General features: G+C 40.0%; 1 protein-coding gene across 3 annotated transcripts in view; it reads right to left on the reverse strand.

Annotated features, from left to right (window-relative positions):
- The window catches only part of abca4a (ATP-binding cassette, sub-family A (ABC1), member 4a), a 39595-nt gene that overhangs the window by 20532 nt on the left and 2573 nt on the right, over positions 1-16490 (reverse strand). For all 3 annotated transcript variants that reach the window (XM_037757286.1, XM_037757285.1, XM_037757283.1), the window contains exons 6-12: positions 14014-14141; positions 11206-11403; positions 7906-7995; positions 6205-6439; positions 5510-5649; positions 2226-2342; positions 400-597 (exon numbers count right to left, since the gene is read on the reverse strand). In XM_037757286.1, the coding sequence (XP_037613214.1) occupies positions 400-597; positions 2226-2342; positions 5510-5649; positions 6205-6439; positions 7906-7995; positions 11206-11403; positions 14014-14141 (1106 nt within the window). The remainder of the gene's footprint in view (positions 1-399; positions 598-2225; positions 2343-5509; positions 5650-6204; positions 6440-7905; positions 7996-11205; positions 11404-14013; positions 14142-16490) is intronic.

The following is a 16490-nucleotide window of genomic DNA, read 5'->3' on the forward strand; positions in this document are numbered from 1 at the left end:
CCAAAGACAGCTCATCTAAATGCTCCCATCACGTCAAGATTGGTATTGAGCACATCGTGGCTAGCCAACCAGGGTATTGAAATCAACAAGTGACAAGACCTGCGATTAATTGGATTATTTAATGAATAGGCCTGTCCTAGAACTTGACATCTCAGGTGGAGTGAAATGTGGAAAAACAAATCCACATTCTTGCTGTCAGATCCCAATGGGAGAAGTTGGCAAAAACAATCCTGACACCTTATTTTCATCTGGGAATGTGGAGCCCCCTTTGACTAGTCAGTATAATTCGAGACGCTGACACACATTCTTTAAAATCCAGGCAGTGGTATCTGAGAGGCAAGTAATGCAAGATGAAGGAAATGTTCAAATGATAGATGTCTTATAGCGATGTCAACTCACATCCCCATATTGGTTGAGCGTCCGAATGACCCGGTCAGTGAGGTTGAAGATGTCTCGCCAGTCGAAAGCAGGCAGGTCGGCTGGACGGTTCTCCGGTGGGCCATTGTACAGGAAGTTGAGGATGTGTTTGGAGGAGAACGGCGCCTCCTCTAGACTCCTGTCAATGAAATCCATCACTGATGGATTGCAGATGGTGTCCTGAAACAAAAGGAAGTAGGGGAATAGGCTTTATTTAACCTGGCTTTTTCCATTCCGAGCAAGACCGTTTTTTAAGGAAGATGTTGCTGCGACACCAGTAAGAACACAATAAACATTTCACAATAACGAAACCAAGAGGACAAGAGAAAGAAAAAGCAACATATCTGAAACAAAATTAACTTAATCAAAGCATTCACATAGTTATTAGATTTGTCTTTTACAGGGAAAAAATTAAAGGAAATGAACCAAAATAGATGGGGTTTATAGTGAAGCAGAAAAGGGAAAATGAGAGGGAAAGATAGACACTTAAAACGAGGGCGATAGATGGAAAAGGGAAAGAGATGGCATATTTTGGTAAGATAAGGTTCTGTATTCAAACAGGAAACTTTGTGAACTCTTGAGACCTTAGAAAAAATTATCAGTGAGGAAGAGATCAGGATAAAATAACAACATCATCAATCACCTCATTCAAAGGGACAATTGTTTGGCATTGGATGTCAGCTGAATGGAAACACAAAGGTAGATCCTGATCATATCTGCTGTATTAGACACAGTAGGGCTGGTATGTGGATGTCATTTTAAACCACAGTTGAACACACACATTTTGAACCAGTTGAAGTAGGTCACCTGTTAGTTTTTAGTGACTTAAATGCAGCGATCTATATCCTAACTTTGTAAAACAAAATGTAACAGATAAATACATAAATACAAATTTACTGAATTGGTATTTATTATTAAAAAAAAAAGAAATCGTTCAACGACATGGTAAAAATCTTCAAAATTAAAGGTACTGTTTGTAACTTTTTAAGTTTATAAATGTACCGGGTCGGAGACTCTCCTCCGCTGCCTGCTTGCCTTCACTCAGACAGCGCTCGCACACTGCAGAAGAGTTAGTTTAGCTCTGAGAATATCTAGTGAATGTACAGGGGACGTTTGTGCAGAAATAAATGCTGCAGCTCCTCCAGACCAACAGAGGTTTCCCGTGTCTTGTGAAGTGACGGGGCTCCGCAGAGAGAAACGTTGTTGTCTCGTTACCGACCGGGTGTCTTCCTGCTCTCTCCGGCTGCGGGCGGAGACAATAACGTGTCTCTCTGCGGAGCCCCGCTGCCTCAGCCTGCGCTGAGGCAGGAAAAGCCGACACTAGAATCAGCATTGATTCATGGAGAGACCTTCGTCTGGTCAGCTAACATTACTGCCAATCAGGTGAAATATAGAGTGATATTGTGGTTTTAGCTGACGTGTGTCGCCTCACTGATTTGAGTGATGCTCGTTCATGTCTATGTAGAGCGAGCAAGCGCGAGCCCGACGCTGACTTTCGTTGACTTGACGGCCACAGGTGTCGCTGTTAACAGGCATTTCTGAAAATTACAAATAGTACCTTCAATAGGAATTACCAAAACCAGGAAGTGATTTCCAGTATATAATGTATATAGTATATAAACATAAAACTGAATTGAATATTTGAGCTATTTGGGCCAGTATCGGCTCGATATCCAATCCAGTGCCGGTATTGGTGCATCCCTACAACAAACACATGATTTAGATAAACTTTCTCATAAGTGTCTTCATTACTTATGGTGTACTGTTTAAACTTAATTATTCAGTCATAGTATATTTTGCCGTCCTACCCGGATCATGTTGACTTGTACTCCATCTTGGAAAAACGCCCAGATCTGAGGAGCCACTTCCTCCCAGGCCTTCCCCATCGTCCTCAGCCTCTCCAGCTCCTCAAATGTCGTGTTTGCCTGCGTGAGAGATAGAAATGTGTGTGTGAGTTGGTTGGTATGTCAACATTGGAAGGACAGGAAATTGTTATCAAAAATAAACATGCACACACAAATATCTGTCTGCACAACATTCAGAAATATTAACATGTATAAAAGAAATCAACATGTTGGGGAAAACTTTAAATCCACTCATGTATACACGTGCACATGTGTACACAACATTCAGAAACTCACAGTGTCACAGTTCTCCTAATCTCCTGCTACATACCATTCCCACATTAAACTCTCTGTGAAAACAGGCTTTGCAAAGACAACACACACATTCTCACACAAAGAATTCCCGCGGGCCTGTTCAGATAACCAACAACAGTGCAACAAATGCACTCTGTGCCAAATCGTCAAATATTTACCGCACGCTTATCGTTAGAACCCTGGATGTGTGTGGGTACAGTGTGCTTTTGTGAGGCAAATACCAAAGGCTGGCTATTTCAGTATGCAGTCATGTGCAGTGGGGGATGAAAGCGCTCAAGAGTACACCCAATTAAACGCCTTCCTCTTGTGTGTGTCTGATTTTGGGTGACAATGGGGACAATGGAGCCGGGGTGACAATGGAGGCTGTTGGTGACAACTGGCCGAATGCATTCAGGCTGCCCAGTGAATCCCAGTCAGGTTCCCACAAGTGAGTGCTTCCTCATTCCCCGAGGCTGTTTAAAACAGCAGGCGAAAGCAGGAGGAGGACTGAGGGATTCCTTGAGGTGATTCCTTCAAGGGGGCAGTGGAGGAATCTTGTATTTGGCAAAGATGTGGTGTATTTGGTGCCTTATTTAGCATATACCTACAATGCATATGTTGCAACAAAGTGAGCACTTGTAGCAAGTTAGTTCCACAAGTATTATTTACTAAACTCAATGAAATACTTGTAGTGCCCTGACAAACACTACTCAGATGCATCTTTGACCGTATGCAATATAGGGCTGTGTATTAACAAGAATCTGGCGATACGATACGTATCATGATACAGGGGTTACATTTCAATATATCGCGATGATTTAAGCAAGGCGATATATTGCATTTTTTTCATCTAATTCTAGGAAAACTGTCATAGTATAAAGAACAAACCACCATATGTATAAAATCTGAGAAAAAAAGTATGCTTTTGTATGCAATCAGAACAGTAGGATCTGCAATTATCACAGTCCCTGTAACATCCAACATCATAGCACTACTTTGAGAGGGCACATACACTAAGAGGACACATCTCATTGTAAATGAAATAAAGTATTGACTGAGTTAATCTTAGCCTTAATTAAAAATGTATAACGTTTTTTTGAGAATCGATTAAGTATCACAAAACATAACATTGCGATAGTCAATATATTCTTACACCCCTAATGCAAAAGAGTGACAAACATATCAAGTAGTTTGCAAAAAGGTCCAACTCCATCGCAAACACGGTGCCGATCAGCAATGCTTAACTTCTGTTTTTCTGGTGTATGTTGAGCTCACAGTAAGACAGCTGAATAAATGCCTATACTTATGTTTTATAGCCTAGAAGCACTGCGATAATCAGCATGGTAAAGCCAAGGATAAATGGATAATCTGTGATTAAACCTGTTCATGAATGCTAATGATTAGGTCCAACTGCCTGGGTAAATTTCTCTGTTACACCATTTATATGACATAATATATATCACAAATATATTACATTAATATTACAGTATGTTGGGCAACTGCCATTTTTTAGCGCAAAACACGCAATGAGGGCTCAGAAAGTTTGTACCACATCATTTACTTTGGTTTAATTCTGAAAATGTTCAATGTATCAAACTAAACTGTGAGGAAATATCAAGCTTGATTTTATGCACATCTGAATGATATGACCTGTGTGTCCCTCCAGTGTTTGTTAAGAGTAACCAAGTAAAGGAGCAGTGATGGCAGGATGCATTTAAGACCTGCATCGCTCATTACACAAGAGCAGTCACATAAAGCGTCAAAAAACATAGGTTTAAACGCATGGCGCTTCACTTGGAGTTTCTTCTGAAATACACCGATGCATGACGGAGTTAAGAGGAAGAAAACAAAGAGCCTGTAGAGGCCATGTTTTTGGTCTCGTAAAGTAATGGATTAACCCCTTAGTCATTACTTTCTTAGTGCAATTAAGATCCCAATCTGAGGGAAGAGGAAAACAAAGAGGGCATTAAAGGTCAGGAAAGAGGAAACACAAGTGTGTGTGTCTCTTTGTGTGCGTGATCACACGTCTTTAAGGACAAGGTCTCTTGCTGCTTACATAACACTGAAAAAGCCGTGGCGCCAGTGGACTGTGTGGTAGTCACCACAGCCGATCAGCCTGTGTTCTTCCATTGCAACCAAGCCATCCATGACAGCTTCCCCCCTGAAGGGCTTTGACCAACACGTATCTACATCTAGATACAAAGGGCTGGACATGACATGAGGAAAGCTGATCCCCTTTTGAAGGCAAACGCATTGTTCACCGCAGTAGGTTCGCTTGCTCCAAAGAAAATTAAAGATACGGATGTCATGGAGTAACAGAAATCATCTAAAATTGATTGTTGTTATTAGTCCTATTTGTATTACTACTTATAGCTGCTGTGGTTTCTACCTGTTAAAGGGGAGTTTTTTCTTGCCACTGTCGCATAGGAATGCATGCTCATGGGGGAGCTCCTATTGGGTCTCTAGATTATAGAGTAAGGTCAAGACCTGCTCGATATGAAAGCAATCTTGAGATAACTTCTGTTATGATTTGACGCTTCATGAAGATAAATTGAAATGAATTGAAATATGGTAATCAGGGAAATCTTATATATTTTACAATTTTATAAATTTTTTCATTATCAGTCTATTTTTGTCTCAGTTGCCAACTTGGTGTTTATTCAATGATCCCACCAACTACCCAGTTCTCCCACTATTTATTCAAAATAACCCCCAACAAGTAAAATGTCTTGTCTAATAGAAACTTGATATAAGACTATTGTGTTACTTTAATCAGCAAAAGAGTAAAAAATATATATTTGAAAGCCTTTCAGTGTGCAGAATCCTACCAAAATGACTCACTAGAATATGGTATTAACAGTTAGATTTCCACTATCTCAGATGTATTAAACCATGGTTCTTAATCTACAGCATGCTTTAAATAAACGCATCCACCAAGTACCAGTGCTGCTTACATTTCTTATGATCTGCCTGACAGCCGGCGAGTCGGGGGCGTAGAGGATCTGTCCCATCAGCATGGGCTTGACAGAGTTCCACACAATCCTGGTCAGAGGGTTGGACTCCAGCTCTTTCATCAGATCATTGCAGAGAGGAGCTGCAGGGAAAGGTTATGCATTATATATCTGATACATTCTATTGATAGAGAATATGGGAAATACATAAGTAGTTTTTACATTCATCCAAATATACTATGTGCCATATTTTGAAGGGTGACAATTGGATGAATTTGTAGGTGAAAAGGAGAATAAACTGTCTAACGGGGGGCCAGAATGTATGAGCCATATCAGGATTTAGAAATGGCCTCATGATGATTCTACTAGAATAAGATCTGCATCAACTTAACATTTGTTTGTTTTGTACATGGCCTAACGTTACACCAAATTGCAATCAACATTTTTAGGTTTTAAGATGTCTTGCAAACTAACACACAAACAGGACTGAAATCACAACAGAGGTATTTAATGTACAAACCTAGTGAGTCTGTCATACTAAACCACTGACATTTTAAACAAATTAGAGAGGGGTTACTCGTTAATTGTTCCAGCCTCAAGAACAAGGCCTCTGGTTTTAAAGCAAACCCGAAACCTTGAGACTGGAACAATGCCTTCTCTATCTGTCATACTAATATACTAATATATGGTCTACTCACTGGTGCTGTTGTCGTATGTGTAGTGGCCCCGTGCCCTCCGGCTGCTGATGCCCAGGAAGGCTTTGTAGTTATTGTCCTCGTACCAGTTAAAGGAGGTGACGCGGGAGAAAGCCCCTTCCGTGTAGCCACATGCCAGGCTGGAGGCAGCGGCCATCACCTGCCTGAAGGACAGATTATCCTGGAAGAGAGGAGTCACGACCTGGAGGAGCTCCCTGGAGCTATTTCTCTGGAACAACTGTGGAGAGATAAGAAAGGAAAACAGAGCTTAAATAAGAACGGAGAAGTGTTATCTTTGAGATGTACCATAATACATAATATAACAGTTATTTTAAGCGACAATTCAGGATTGATCGGTACAGGAAATAAACAACTGCATGGACAAAAATCTAGTACATTGATAAAAAGTCAGTACAAAATTGTACTTTCTTTAACTACAGTACAATGTTTTGTTCATGATCACAGTCTATGATTGCAACAATTTAATGTTGTGCAATTTGCCACAGCTCTGATACCTCTCATCTCTGGCTGATCACAGAACAAACAGATGAATGCCAGATGAAGGAACTGTATGCAGAGGAATGTTGCGAGGTGCAAAGACGGGCGGCTCATCCTGATGCTGTGCCTCTTTTTTAAATTTTTATTTAACCTTGAAAAATACAGTCAACACCTAAAACCTTTTTATATATTTCACAAGAGACCAGCTACCTACCGATTGTCCTTTTCTATCTCCAAATTTCTGAATTTTGATTTTTTTTTCAGATAAACTGAAACATGAAGTGTTTTCTTTTATAAGTTGAGACATAATTCCTAACCACACCCCACTTATCTGAAAAAAATGTTCCATCACAAAGTTGAAAATGAAGCTGTTGTTGATATTTTGGAGAAACATGATTGTCACAGGATAGTGACACTACACTACCTTAAAATATAATTGTGTTCTAATAGCAGCAATTTGATTTCTTTCTCTTTTTTTGGCTTTGTTTGGTGACAGTTTTTTTTAATTTGTGGTTCCACGACGTCTATCTCGAATATAGACCGTCTATGGTTGAGACAAAGACAAGTGTCTTTGCCAACAGGATGTCAGACCGTCAGCTACACGAAATATTCCATGGAAACATCCACAACAAACAAAACAATATTCCAACACACCCAGGTACACTTAATGTTTAAAATACTGGTACACCACAAATTACATGGATACAGTCAGTTGCACAAATACAAAATCGTACACTTGACAGAATTGCTATAGACGCTGAACCTTGTCAAATGCATATAATTGATCTAGTAGTGACCAATCTAAAACTAACTTAGGTAAGCAATGAGATACTTCACAGAAGTGAAAACATGGTTACAGTAATGAGGGTAATCAAAGCAAAAGAAAAAGAATGTGCATGGACTCAGTGAGAGAAGGAGATACACAAACAGATCATTCAATCACCACTGGTGTTTCACTTTTTCCATGCCTGGAGGTTTCACCTGTTCTCGCAGCCTCAGTGTTGTTCCATTGGGATGGTCCCATGATGATGATATATCTGTTTTTGAGGCTGTTCTGGATTTAGCCTTCCTCGTACGCACTAAATGATATCCCCCTACTGTCTGTGTTTGCGTAAAAACTCAGGCAAGAGGAAGCAACTGTTTCCTGACCGCTAAAAATAGCAGGCGGTGAACTTTTGAATGGAGCTAGACGGGGCCATGCCTTACCACTCGCAGTTTGTCCGAGACGGCAGAGACGACCCGTACCCAGAGATGGATTTCAATGCCTTCAGAGTGATTGTCCAGCACACGAGGAAGCTGGAAAGAAACACAAATGCATTCTTTTAATATGAATTTTCACTTTTACTTGCAAACATTTCATCCCCAAACTGTCAATGTGTCAAAACTTCTGTATCTCAAAATCAACACCACATTTCCCATTAACCCAATTTATTCCTTACACAGAGGAAGTTACTAATGTCCCCCCTCCCTGGCGTCACTATTTGTTATGATGCGCAAGAACAATAAGATGATGCCGGCCCTTGATAAGAGCCAATATGCAGTCTGACCAGATAGCATATCATGTTAAACGTATTCAGACAAATAGTGTACTCCAAATTAAGTTCTGTCTTGTTTTTTGTCTGACGAAACAAAAAAAGTTCTTGTTTTGTGCCATAAAGCAACATGTATTTGTGCTGTAAAGCAATTGAAACCGATGCAGTGACATAAACATGTCTTAGTGCCCTTTGAGAGAAACACCTGAAAATGGCCTTCATCATTCATATATTATATCTGCTGAGCACTGCTTTCTGTTGAGGCTCTGCTGCTTTGCCCAGAGATCTCCCCGCCAGCTCACAACACAATAGGCTAAAGGTTCCAGGAAGCAGCACGAGGCCAAGACACAGAACTGCCAGAGGAGATGACGTATATAGATTCATCCTTTCAGAGAGCAGTGAGCACAGACAACACAAACAATACTTAGTAAGACATTGGCACGGGTCTTACAAAGCTTTCTATATTTGGGGGATATCTTTTTCTGAATCCCCACTAACTTCATTCAGAAGAGCACCTAAATTGTAAAAGTCCATTCTTATCTTTCCAAACCTCCGTTGTCCACTTGGACGCCATCTCACCCTGTCGGCTTTTTTCGGTGTGATCCCTGCACTCACTGCTCAAACTTCACTGATGCAAATGATTTTGGACACCCACGCATGGAGAAGAAATTCAGAATCCAGTCATTTATAAACTGCAGTAGCACTCATGTTATCAATATACTGAAGCATCCCTGTGGTCTGGTGTATATGGGACAAACTAAACAAGCTCTAAAATTGAGAATTGCTGAGCATAAGACTAAGCACTTAGAATATTGAGTATGCGATGGCACGTCGTGTGAATGCAAATCATGGATTGGCCTCTACCCTGAAATTCTGGAGTATTGAAGAGATGTCTTCATCCACTAGAGGAGGGGACATTGTAAACAAACCGTGCCCACAGAGAAAGCTATTGGATTAATAAACTGAACACAATTCAACCATATGGATTAAATGAGGGAATTAAATTATCTTGGGAAAAAAATGCCATGACATGATGGCAAAACGCATTTTAGCTTCTCGCCGCTATCGCACAAGACAGACACAGACGACTAAACACTCTTGGCCCGGTCCCATGTGATTGTGCCTGGATGAAGATGAGGCAGAGGTCAGCCATTGTTGCTGTCTGTCTCATTGTGGCCCATGTTTACTCTAAGTGCCCTGTGATTACTAAGGAGAGGAGCGTCTCAGCACTAAGCTAATTACAGACGGAGGCCACGTCTGCCTGCTCAGCTAATGCTCATGGCTGCTTCACATCACCCGTACCTATTTGAAGCATGTTGGTAGAGCTGCAGCGCAGTCTTAATTAAGTCTCTTGCTGGTAAATAAGGCCCTGCTTTAAACGTAATAAGATCTTCCCAGCAATGCATTCAACTGACTGATGTTTGTTCATTCATTTTTGGAAGTAATTCTGTTATGTTTGCAGAATGAAATTGTCTGGAGTTTGTCTGCTGTATTAAGAAAATTTGATTTAAATTACTCAAAGAGTAAATCCTAGGTAAAAAGTTTGGCCTGCATGGTCATTATTGTAATCCATATATATTAATATATGTTTTTTCAGCTAGTTCTACACATTACTAGTAATGAGATTATGGTTGTGAATTTTAATAATCATATTATTATAACCACTTTGCATATAATCCTTTCTATACAACAGGGAGATATTTATATATCAAATATTCCAGCCTTTTTCAAATATTAAAATACTGTCACTTGAAATGTATCTTTCATTCTTATCTGTAATATACACAATTGCGTTCTTGTAATGCAGAGTTGTTTAACATTCCTGGAGAATGATGTAAAGTCGACTTTATTTACTTTAGACACAAAGCCAACTTGCATTTCCCTGAGAACTATTTGTCCCACCCTGTGAGTCAGAGCCCTTATAAAAATACTACCAGCTGTTTATCAACTCCTGGCTGTATGATAGACCTGTGTGGGCTTGTTATGTTTTGATGCAGATGTGTTTTGATACATAAGCTGAAACCAGGAGCTATTACACTTAATGTACAAAATATGAATGATATCTTCCTGATACGGAGCTGAAGCTGTGTGACGATGCAATGAGGGATATCATTAAATTATGATGACTCTAGAATAGCAGGTGTATATCTTTAAAACAGTGGCTTTTTCTATATTTTGTACAGAGTATAATAGATATGGCTATAAAAATGCAGACCATGAAAATATAATGTTGTCATTTAAGAACCTAAATAGGTTTCCTATTATACATGTAGCATTTTCAATTTCCAACATGGGGATATGTGTGTGTTTATTTTCATCACTTAAAAAACAAAAGCTTTTAATAAATTAACTTGTCAACAAGATTAATTAATTAATCAGACACACACTGTGGTTAAAAATTAACAATTACATGGCACTGCTTGATAACTTTTTGAAAATGTCATATCTTGCCAAACACTAGTCTAAATTGCCTTAAGCCAGCAGTTGGCTCAGCCTTCTGTGAATAGCCATTTAAGATCTTTACAAATAAGCTAATATACATGGCAACACCCCAGATGGGATTCATCCAACCACAGCTCTATACCGGCCTTCCCTATTCATAAACTAAATGGAAAACTTGGGTCAAAAAATATGCATTTCTCTCATTTTAAATGATGTTTCTATGAGCTTTATACAGCCAGACCACAATGGATGGCTGTCACTGGTATGAGCAGTGTGTAAATGTGGAGAAAGGACTCCCAATTTAATTATGGCAGAATGGAGTTTTGACTGTACAGATATGTTTCAGAGATTAAGGTGGTAAAAATGGTTAAACCATTAAATACTAGGCTGTAGCTTTTAGCAACGAGCCATGGCACATATCCACACACTTCTGAGGGTAACTATTGATGGTATTATTTATCTACAATTGTTTGCAAAATTGCTCTATATACAATATACTGTATATATTGCTAACATCCCAGTCAACACTGACCAGCCGGAAGAGCTTGAAAAAGTCGACATTGGCGTAGAATTTGTCCTCAATGATCTGTAGCCGTTGTGGGGTAAGGATGCACATGGCATTGTGAACAGCGTAGAGTCCTCGGCGGCTGGGGAAGACGAGGAATCGCTCCAGCAGGGTCATGCTGCAGGCGATGTCCTTTAAATGCAAAGCTGGAACCCCAAAGGCAAACTGGAAAACATTGGAAGCAGACAGGAGATGTATGTAGGTTAGGTTGGAAGGACTGAAGCATTTAAATACTGATATTATTGCACTGTGACATTGTTATGGAACTTCAGAAGTCAGTCAGTATTATATATTATGTTTCCTGCATCAAAATGCCTTTCAAAATCAAAGAGTTAAACACTGAATGGAAATTTCCAAAGCACTCCCACTCAATGAATATGTTCAAAAGTTAGACTAGTAGGCCTATGCGTTTTGTGCTAGTGACCTTTAAAATGTCAGGATTCATATTGTGCATGTATTCTATGGGCTGGCTCTTAGATTAACAGGTTATGTTAAAGAATAGTTTGGGTGTTTTGAAGTGGGGTTGTATGAGGTGCTTATCTACAGTCAGTGTATTACCTACAGTAGGCTGAATGGCAATTGGCAGCCCCAGTTTGGAGAAGCATACAGGAGTACCAGCATGGGAGCAAAGCAATATACTGCTGTAGACAGGGGTAGGGATTTTAGCCACCTAGCCACCGGTATCTATATTCTATATTTGGAATATTTTGTTGGCCTACCGCTTTATTTTTACTGTCAAAGAGGCTTTTTTGACGGGGAACTGACCAGAAAGTGAAACTTATCTATGCTGTCTTCTAAGCCACCAGACCCCATTGACAAAAACAGTAGATACGTTTCACTTTGAGTTCAGTTCCCCGTTGGAAAATATTCTAAATATAGCTAGGGTTGGTAATCTAGAGAAACTAGCACGAGTATGCTAGATTTAAAAAAAAAAAGTGTTGCCAACTCTTTTCCAATGAATGTAATGTTAGCTAAAGTTAGCTAGCTAACTAGCTAGCAGCACTAGCTTCAAAAGTCCCTAAATCTAGCAAAAAAGTCTCTAAGTTGGCAACACTGACAGTCCCTTCAGCCCCTGCAGAGCCACTCCACCAAATGATCATAATGAACGTAAACAATGAACATGGTTATTGAATAGCTTGTGGAATACTCCGGTTACGCGCAGTGAGAGCACGGGCTAAGTGTGCGCCAGGTGCGTGCAGGCAGGTAGCCAGTCCAATCATTTTATTCAGGCTAATGAAATGATTGGACGGGCTTATTAGTCTTGGCAACAGATACTGGATTTTTTTCCTTCTTTTTTTGTCAGAGCATTTGTTGGGATGTAATCAGAATTTCTATCCACTGTCCTCTCAATAAAATGGAAAAATGCCCCCAAAAAAATAACTTTAAAAAAAAAAAAAGAATTTCAACTAATAAACTGGGGGAAAAAAAGTTCGGAAACTTGTGTTTGGTCGATTATTTCTCGATTGTTACAATGCTAATTGGCATTGTATTTTACATCGTTGGAAAGCATGTTTATTTACCTTCACAATGATGTCCAACTTGTAAGGATCATGCATTTGTGGGATGAGCAGCACAGCTGATTATGTGGGTAGAGCCCAAGAAAAATTTGCCAAAATGCTCTGCCCATGGTAAACAGTGTATTCTCCTGTTGAATTGACTCTTGTTTTGAGTTGTTTGGTAGATTGGATGATTGAACTCTCTATCAGTAACGAGGAACAAACAAGACATGTTGGCTATTTTGCACTTTATTCATTTAATACACCGTCAGGAGCCTCAGTAGCGGGTGGATTGCATTGTAAAAACAGAGAAAAAATCGACCAAATACAAGTTTCCGAACTTTTTTTTCCCCAGTTTATAACAAGAACTGTTTTTGAAGAACACTACCAGTCCTAGCTGATATTGATTTTTTTAGGAGGGCCTTTCTTTTAGGTGGCTAAAATACTTTTTGCAGCTGCCCCCGTCGACAGCAGTGTATTGCTTTGCTCCCCTGCTGATACTCCAAACTGGGGGCATGCCAACCGCCAACTACTATAGGTAATACATTGACTATGGATAAGTAGGCTACCTCGTACCATTTGTGTAACTGTGAATGTATTTGCTTATGTATATGTTGCCAGCTTGTACCGTCTTGTGCAATCCATGCTGGGATAGGAGTCCCCAAGAATGAAAAGAGACTGTAAAGGATTGATGGATGGAATGTAGGTATGATGAAGTAGTATTAATTGTAAAGCCTGCAGCGCTACAGATGTGAAATACCTATTATACAATCTTTAAAAGCTCATTCAAACTTGATGACTCATTTGTACTACACCGTCAAGCAAGCAATGATTCAGTGATGCTAGAAACCACAGTTTAAGTAGAGGCGTGTCAGGAGACTTAAAACGATACTTGACAGCTGGCCACATGTTTCTTGGTACAGTGGCATGCATGGGTGTATGTGTGTTTTCCTGTGTGTAGATTGCCAAAGGGAGATGTCTTCCAGGTGTTTTTCAGAAAGAATTGCTGATACCATTGAATCAGACAGAAGAGGCTCCCAGAGACACTACAGAGGAGCAAGTCTTTACCTGTAGAATAGTTTCTAGTCATAACAATTCTTGTCAACATCTATAATGGGGTATGAAAGATAAAATGTTGGCTGGCAGATGGTGACATGGTTGTCTTTCCGATACTACACGAATGTCTCAGATGTAATGTTGAATTAATGTTGAAGTGTGACACATTGTATACCTCAGCTACCTGATACCCTATCGTGTATGTGTGTGTGTGCCTGTGTACCTGTTCAGGCCTGATTTGGGAATTGACTAGCTGATACACCACAGATTCTGTCAGAGGAACGTCTCTCAACAGGTATGATGTCAGAGTCTCATCGTCCTTTAGGATAGCCTCCACCTTTACTCCTCGGCCTACATAGAGAGACAAAGGTGGTTCATGTGAGTGAAAATGCTCCAGTCAAAACAACAGGAGACCACAGTCACCAAAATGAGAATTTACCCAAACTTGTGTCGCCTGTGCTCCACAAAAGCACACTATTATCAAGCAGCAGATACTGGATGGAAAATCTGGATACTTAGTGACACATATTTGGGCAAGTTGTGACAAATCTGTTGTATTAAAAGGATAGGAACATAGGATGAAGACACTCTCCACCTCTGCATTGCCTCATTGTTCAGTGGCCTGTCTGTGCATGAATACGGTTTGCTCTGTCAAAGCAAAGTATTGGTGTGGCCTGCATCCAGGTTCAGCCCTAGATTGACTCTCCTTGTGATGAAGTTCTCATGCAGCCACTTGAAACCACAAAGAAACCAAAAAGCAAGACAGGGAGAGGAAGTGGGGGGTAAATGTTGATTTCAAAAGCTCAAAGAATGTAAAAAATGTACATGGAAACGTTTTTCGTTCTGTCCGAGATGTGGTGAGAAAACAGTGTCAAATCCATAAACCAGTTAGCCAACATGACAAACGACAAAATCACACCCTCTCTGTTGATGGTAACTGCTTTTTTTTTGTGGTGAGGTTACACACACCAAGTGAACATTTATGACGCACTGATCACTGACTCAAAAGTCCATTTATTGTAATTTATACACTTTGATTCTTGTATGGATTAAACAAAGGAGATATAACATGTTAGTTAGTGAACTTTAGAGGTGCTGGTAGGCTAGGTGTTTCCCCCTGCTTCCAGTCTTTGTGCTAAACTAAGCTAAACGGCTGCTGGCTTTAGCCTCATATTTAACGGACAGATATCAGAGTGGTTATCGATCTTGTCATCTAACTCTCCGCGAGAAAGCAAATAAGTGCATTTCCAAAAAGGTTGAATTATTCCTTTAAGCATATCCAAGGTGCAATCGCTGGCCATCAGACTGCACACCTTTCTTTAGGGCTATGTAATTATGGTTGCAACACAGTCTCACGGCAGTTTGTGAAATAGTCACAAAATGTAATCTATTTGATTTGTGTGCATGGACATGAATTTCCCTTTTCCCTTTTTTCGTGTGTTTTCCCACGAATGTCCAAGAAACACATGATGCATGTGTCAATTTTCGCTCCAGTCTTTTCAAAATAAAACTAATTAGTTAGGTTTAGGATTAGATCGACTTGGTTAGGCTTAGGCAACTCTGGAAGTGCTTAAGTACGGAAGTTACATGACAAATAAATCAACTTTGACTTGTGGTTTCACACGGGACACCGGTCTCCTGGGCAAAAGTCCTGCATTTTTTGACCCAAGCATCCACCCCGACCTCCTCCATGAAGTTACATGGATTACATACAAATTGATTTCATGCTGACCATCACGAAAAAATTAATTAAATTTGTATCTATTTATACAAATCAATACATTTAATTTCGTGACTATTTCATGAACTGCTGTGCGACTGGGCTGAATTATGGGTCATATGCACCTATAGACCCATGGACACAAGTGTATTGCATGTACACACCCACACACTTGCTCATTAATCAAGGGCCTTGCACATGAAACGTACACTTCCACTCAAGCATGTTCTGTTTAATAGGAGTCATTTTCAACAATTACATAACACGGTTCTCAACATGATTCAATTTTCTTTCCCCGGGCCTCATGGGAACTTGTGTGGAATGTGGATCCATATCTCTGTTAGCTCTGTTAGTCCATCTACATATTTCTCCATGAGAGTGGCAGCATAGAGCAGCCAGACGTAATCATTCACAGGATGGAATGCACTCAGCCTCATTCCACTCCCATCATGAGGGTTTATTTTGCTGGAAAACATGGACAGTATGGATGTGCATGTATATGTTGACATGAACAGAGAATTGTTGAGATGGGATCAGTGTTTCTTCAGTATGTTCTCTCATGGAGAGAGGAGCATGGATGGCGGGCGCGTTAATTGCTTTCCCACCAAACAAACAACACGCTGGTGGTGAAAGTAAGCAGCTTATGTTACGGGCCTTTCTTAAACCCATGTGATGTAATCCTGCTAGGCTGCTCCGCTATGACTGATGGGAAAATGTGTGAGACGTGACTTGACATTTATTGTCCATTTCCCTTAAGGTAAGAACACAAAAAACCTTAGACGTTTCAGAATATCTATCAAAATACAACAGCAAAACAAAACTAGGAAAAGAAAATGCGTAAGTACCTGGAACCAAACTCTTTGCATGTTTTTCCAGGACAAGAATTTGCGATGCTAAATGTAGTCATGCTGTATATCAAGATCTAGACACACTTCCAACTGAAAACCCTTACTGGGAAATCCAAAAGATGATTGTAATCT

This window comes from Sebastes umbrosus, chromosome 21 (assembly GCF_015220745.1).
Source record: "Sebastes umbrosus isolate fSebUmb1 chromosome 21, fSebUmb1.pri, whole genome shotgun sequence".
NCBI lineage: Eukaryota > Metazoa > Chordata > Actinopteri > Perciformes > Sebastidae > Sebastes > Sebastes umbrosus.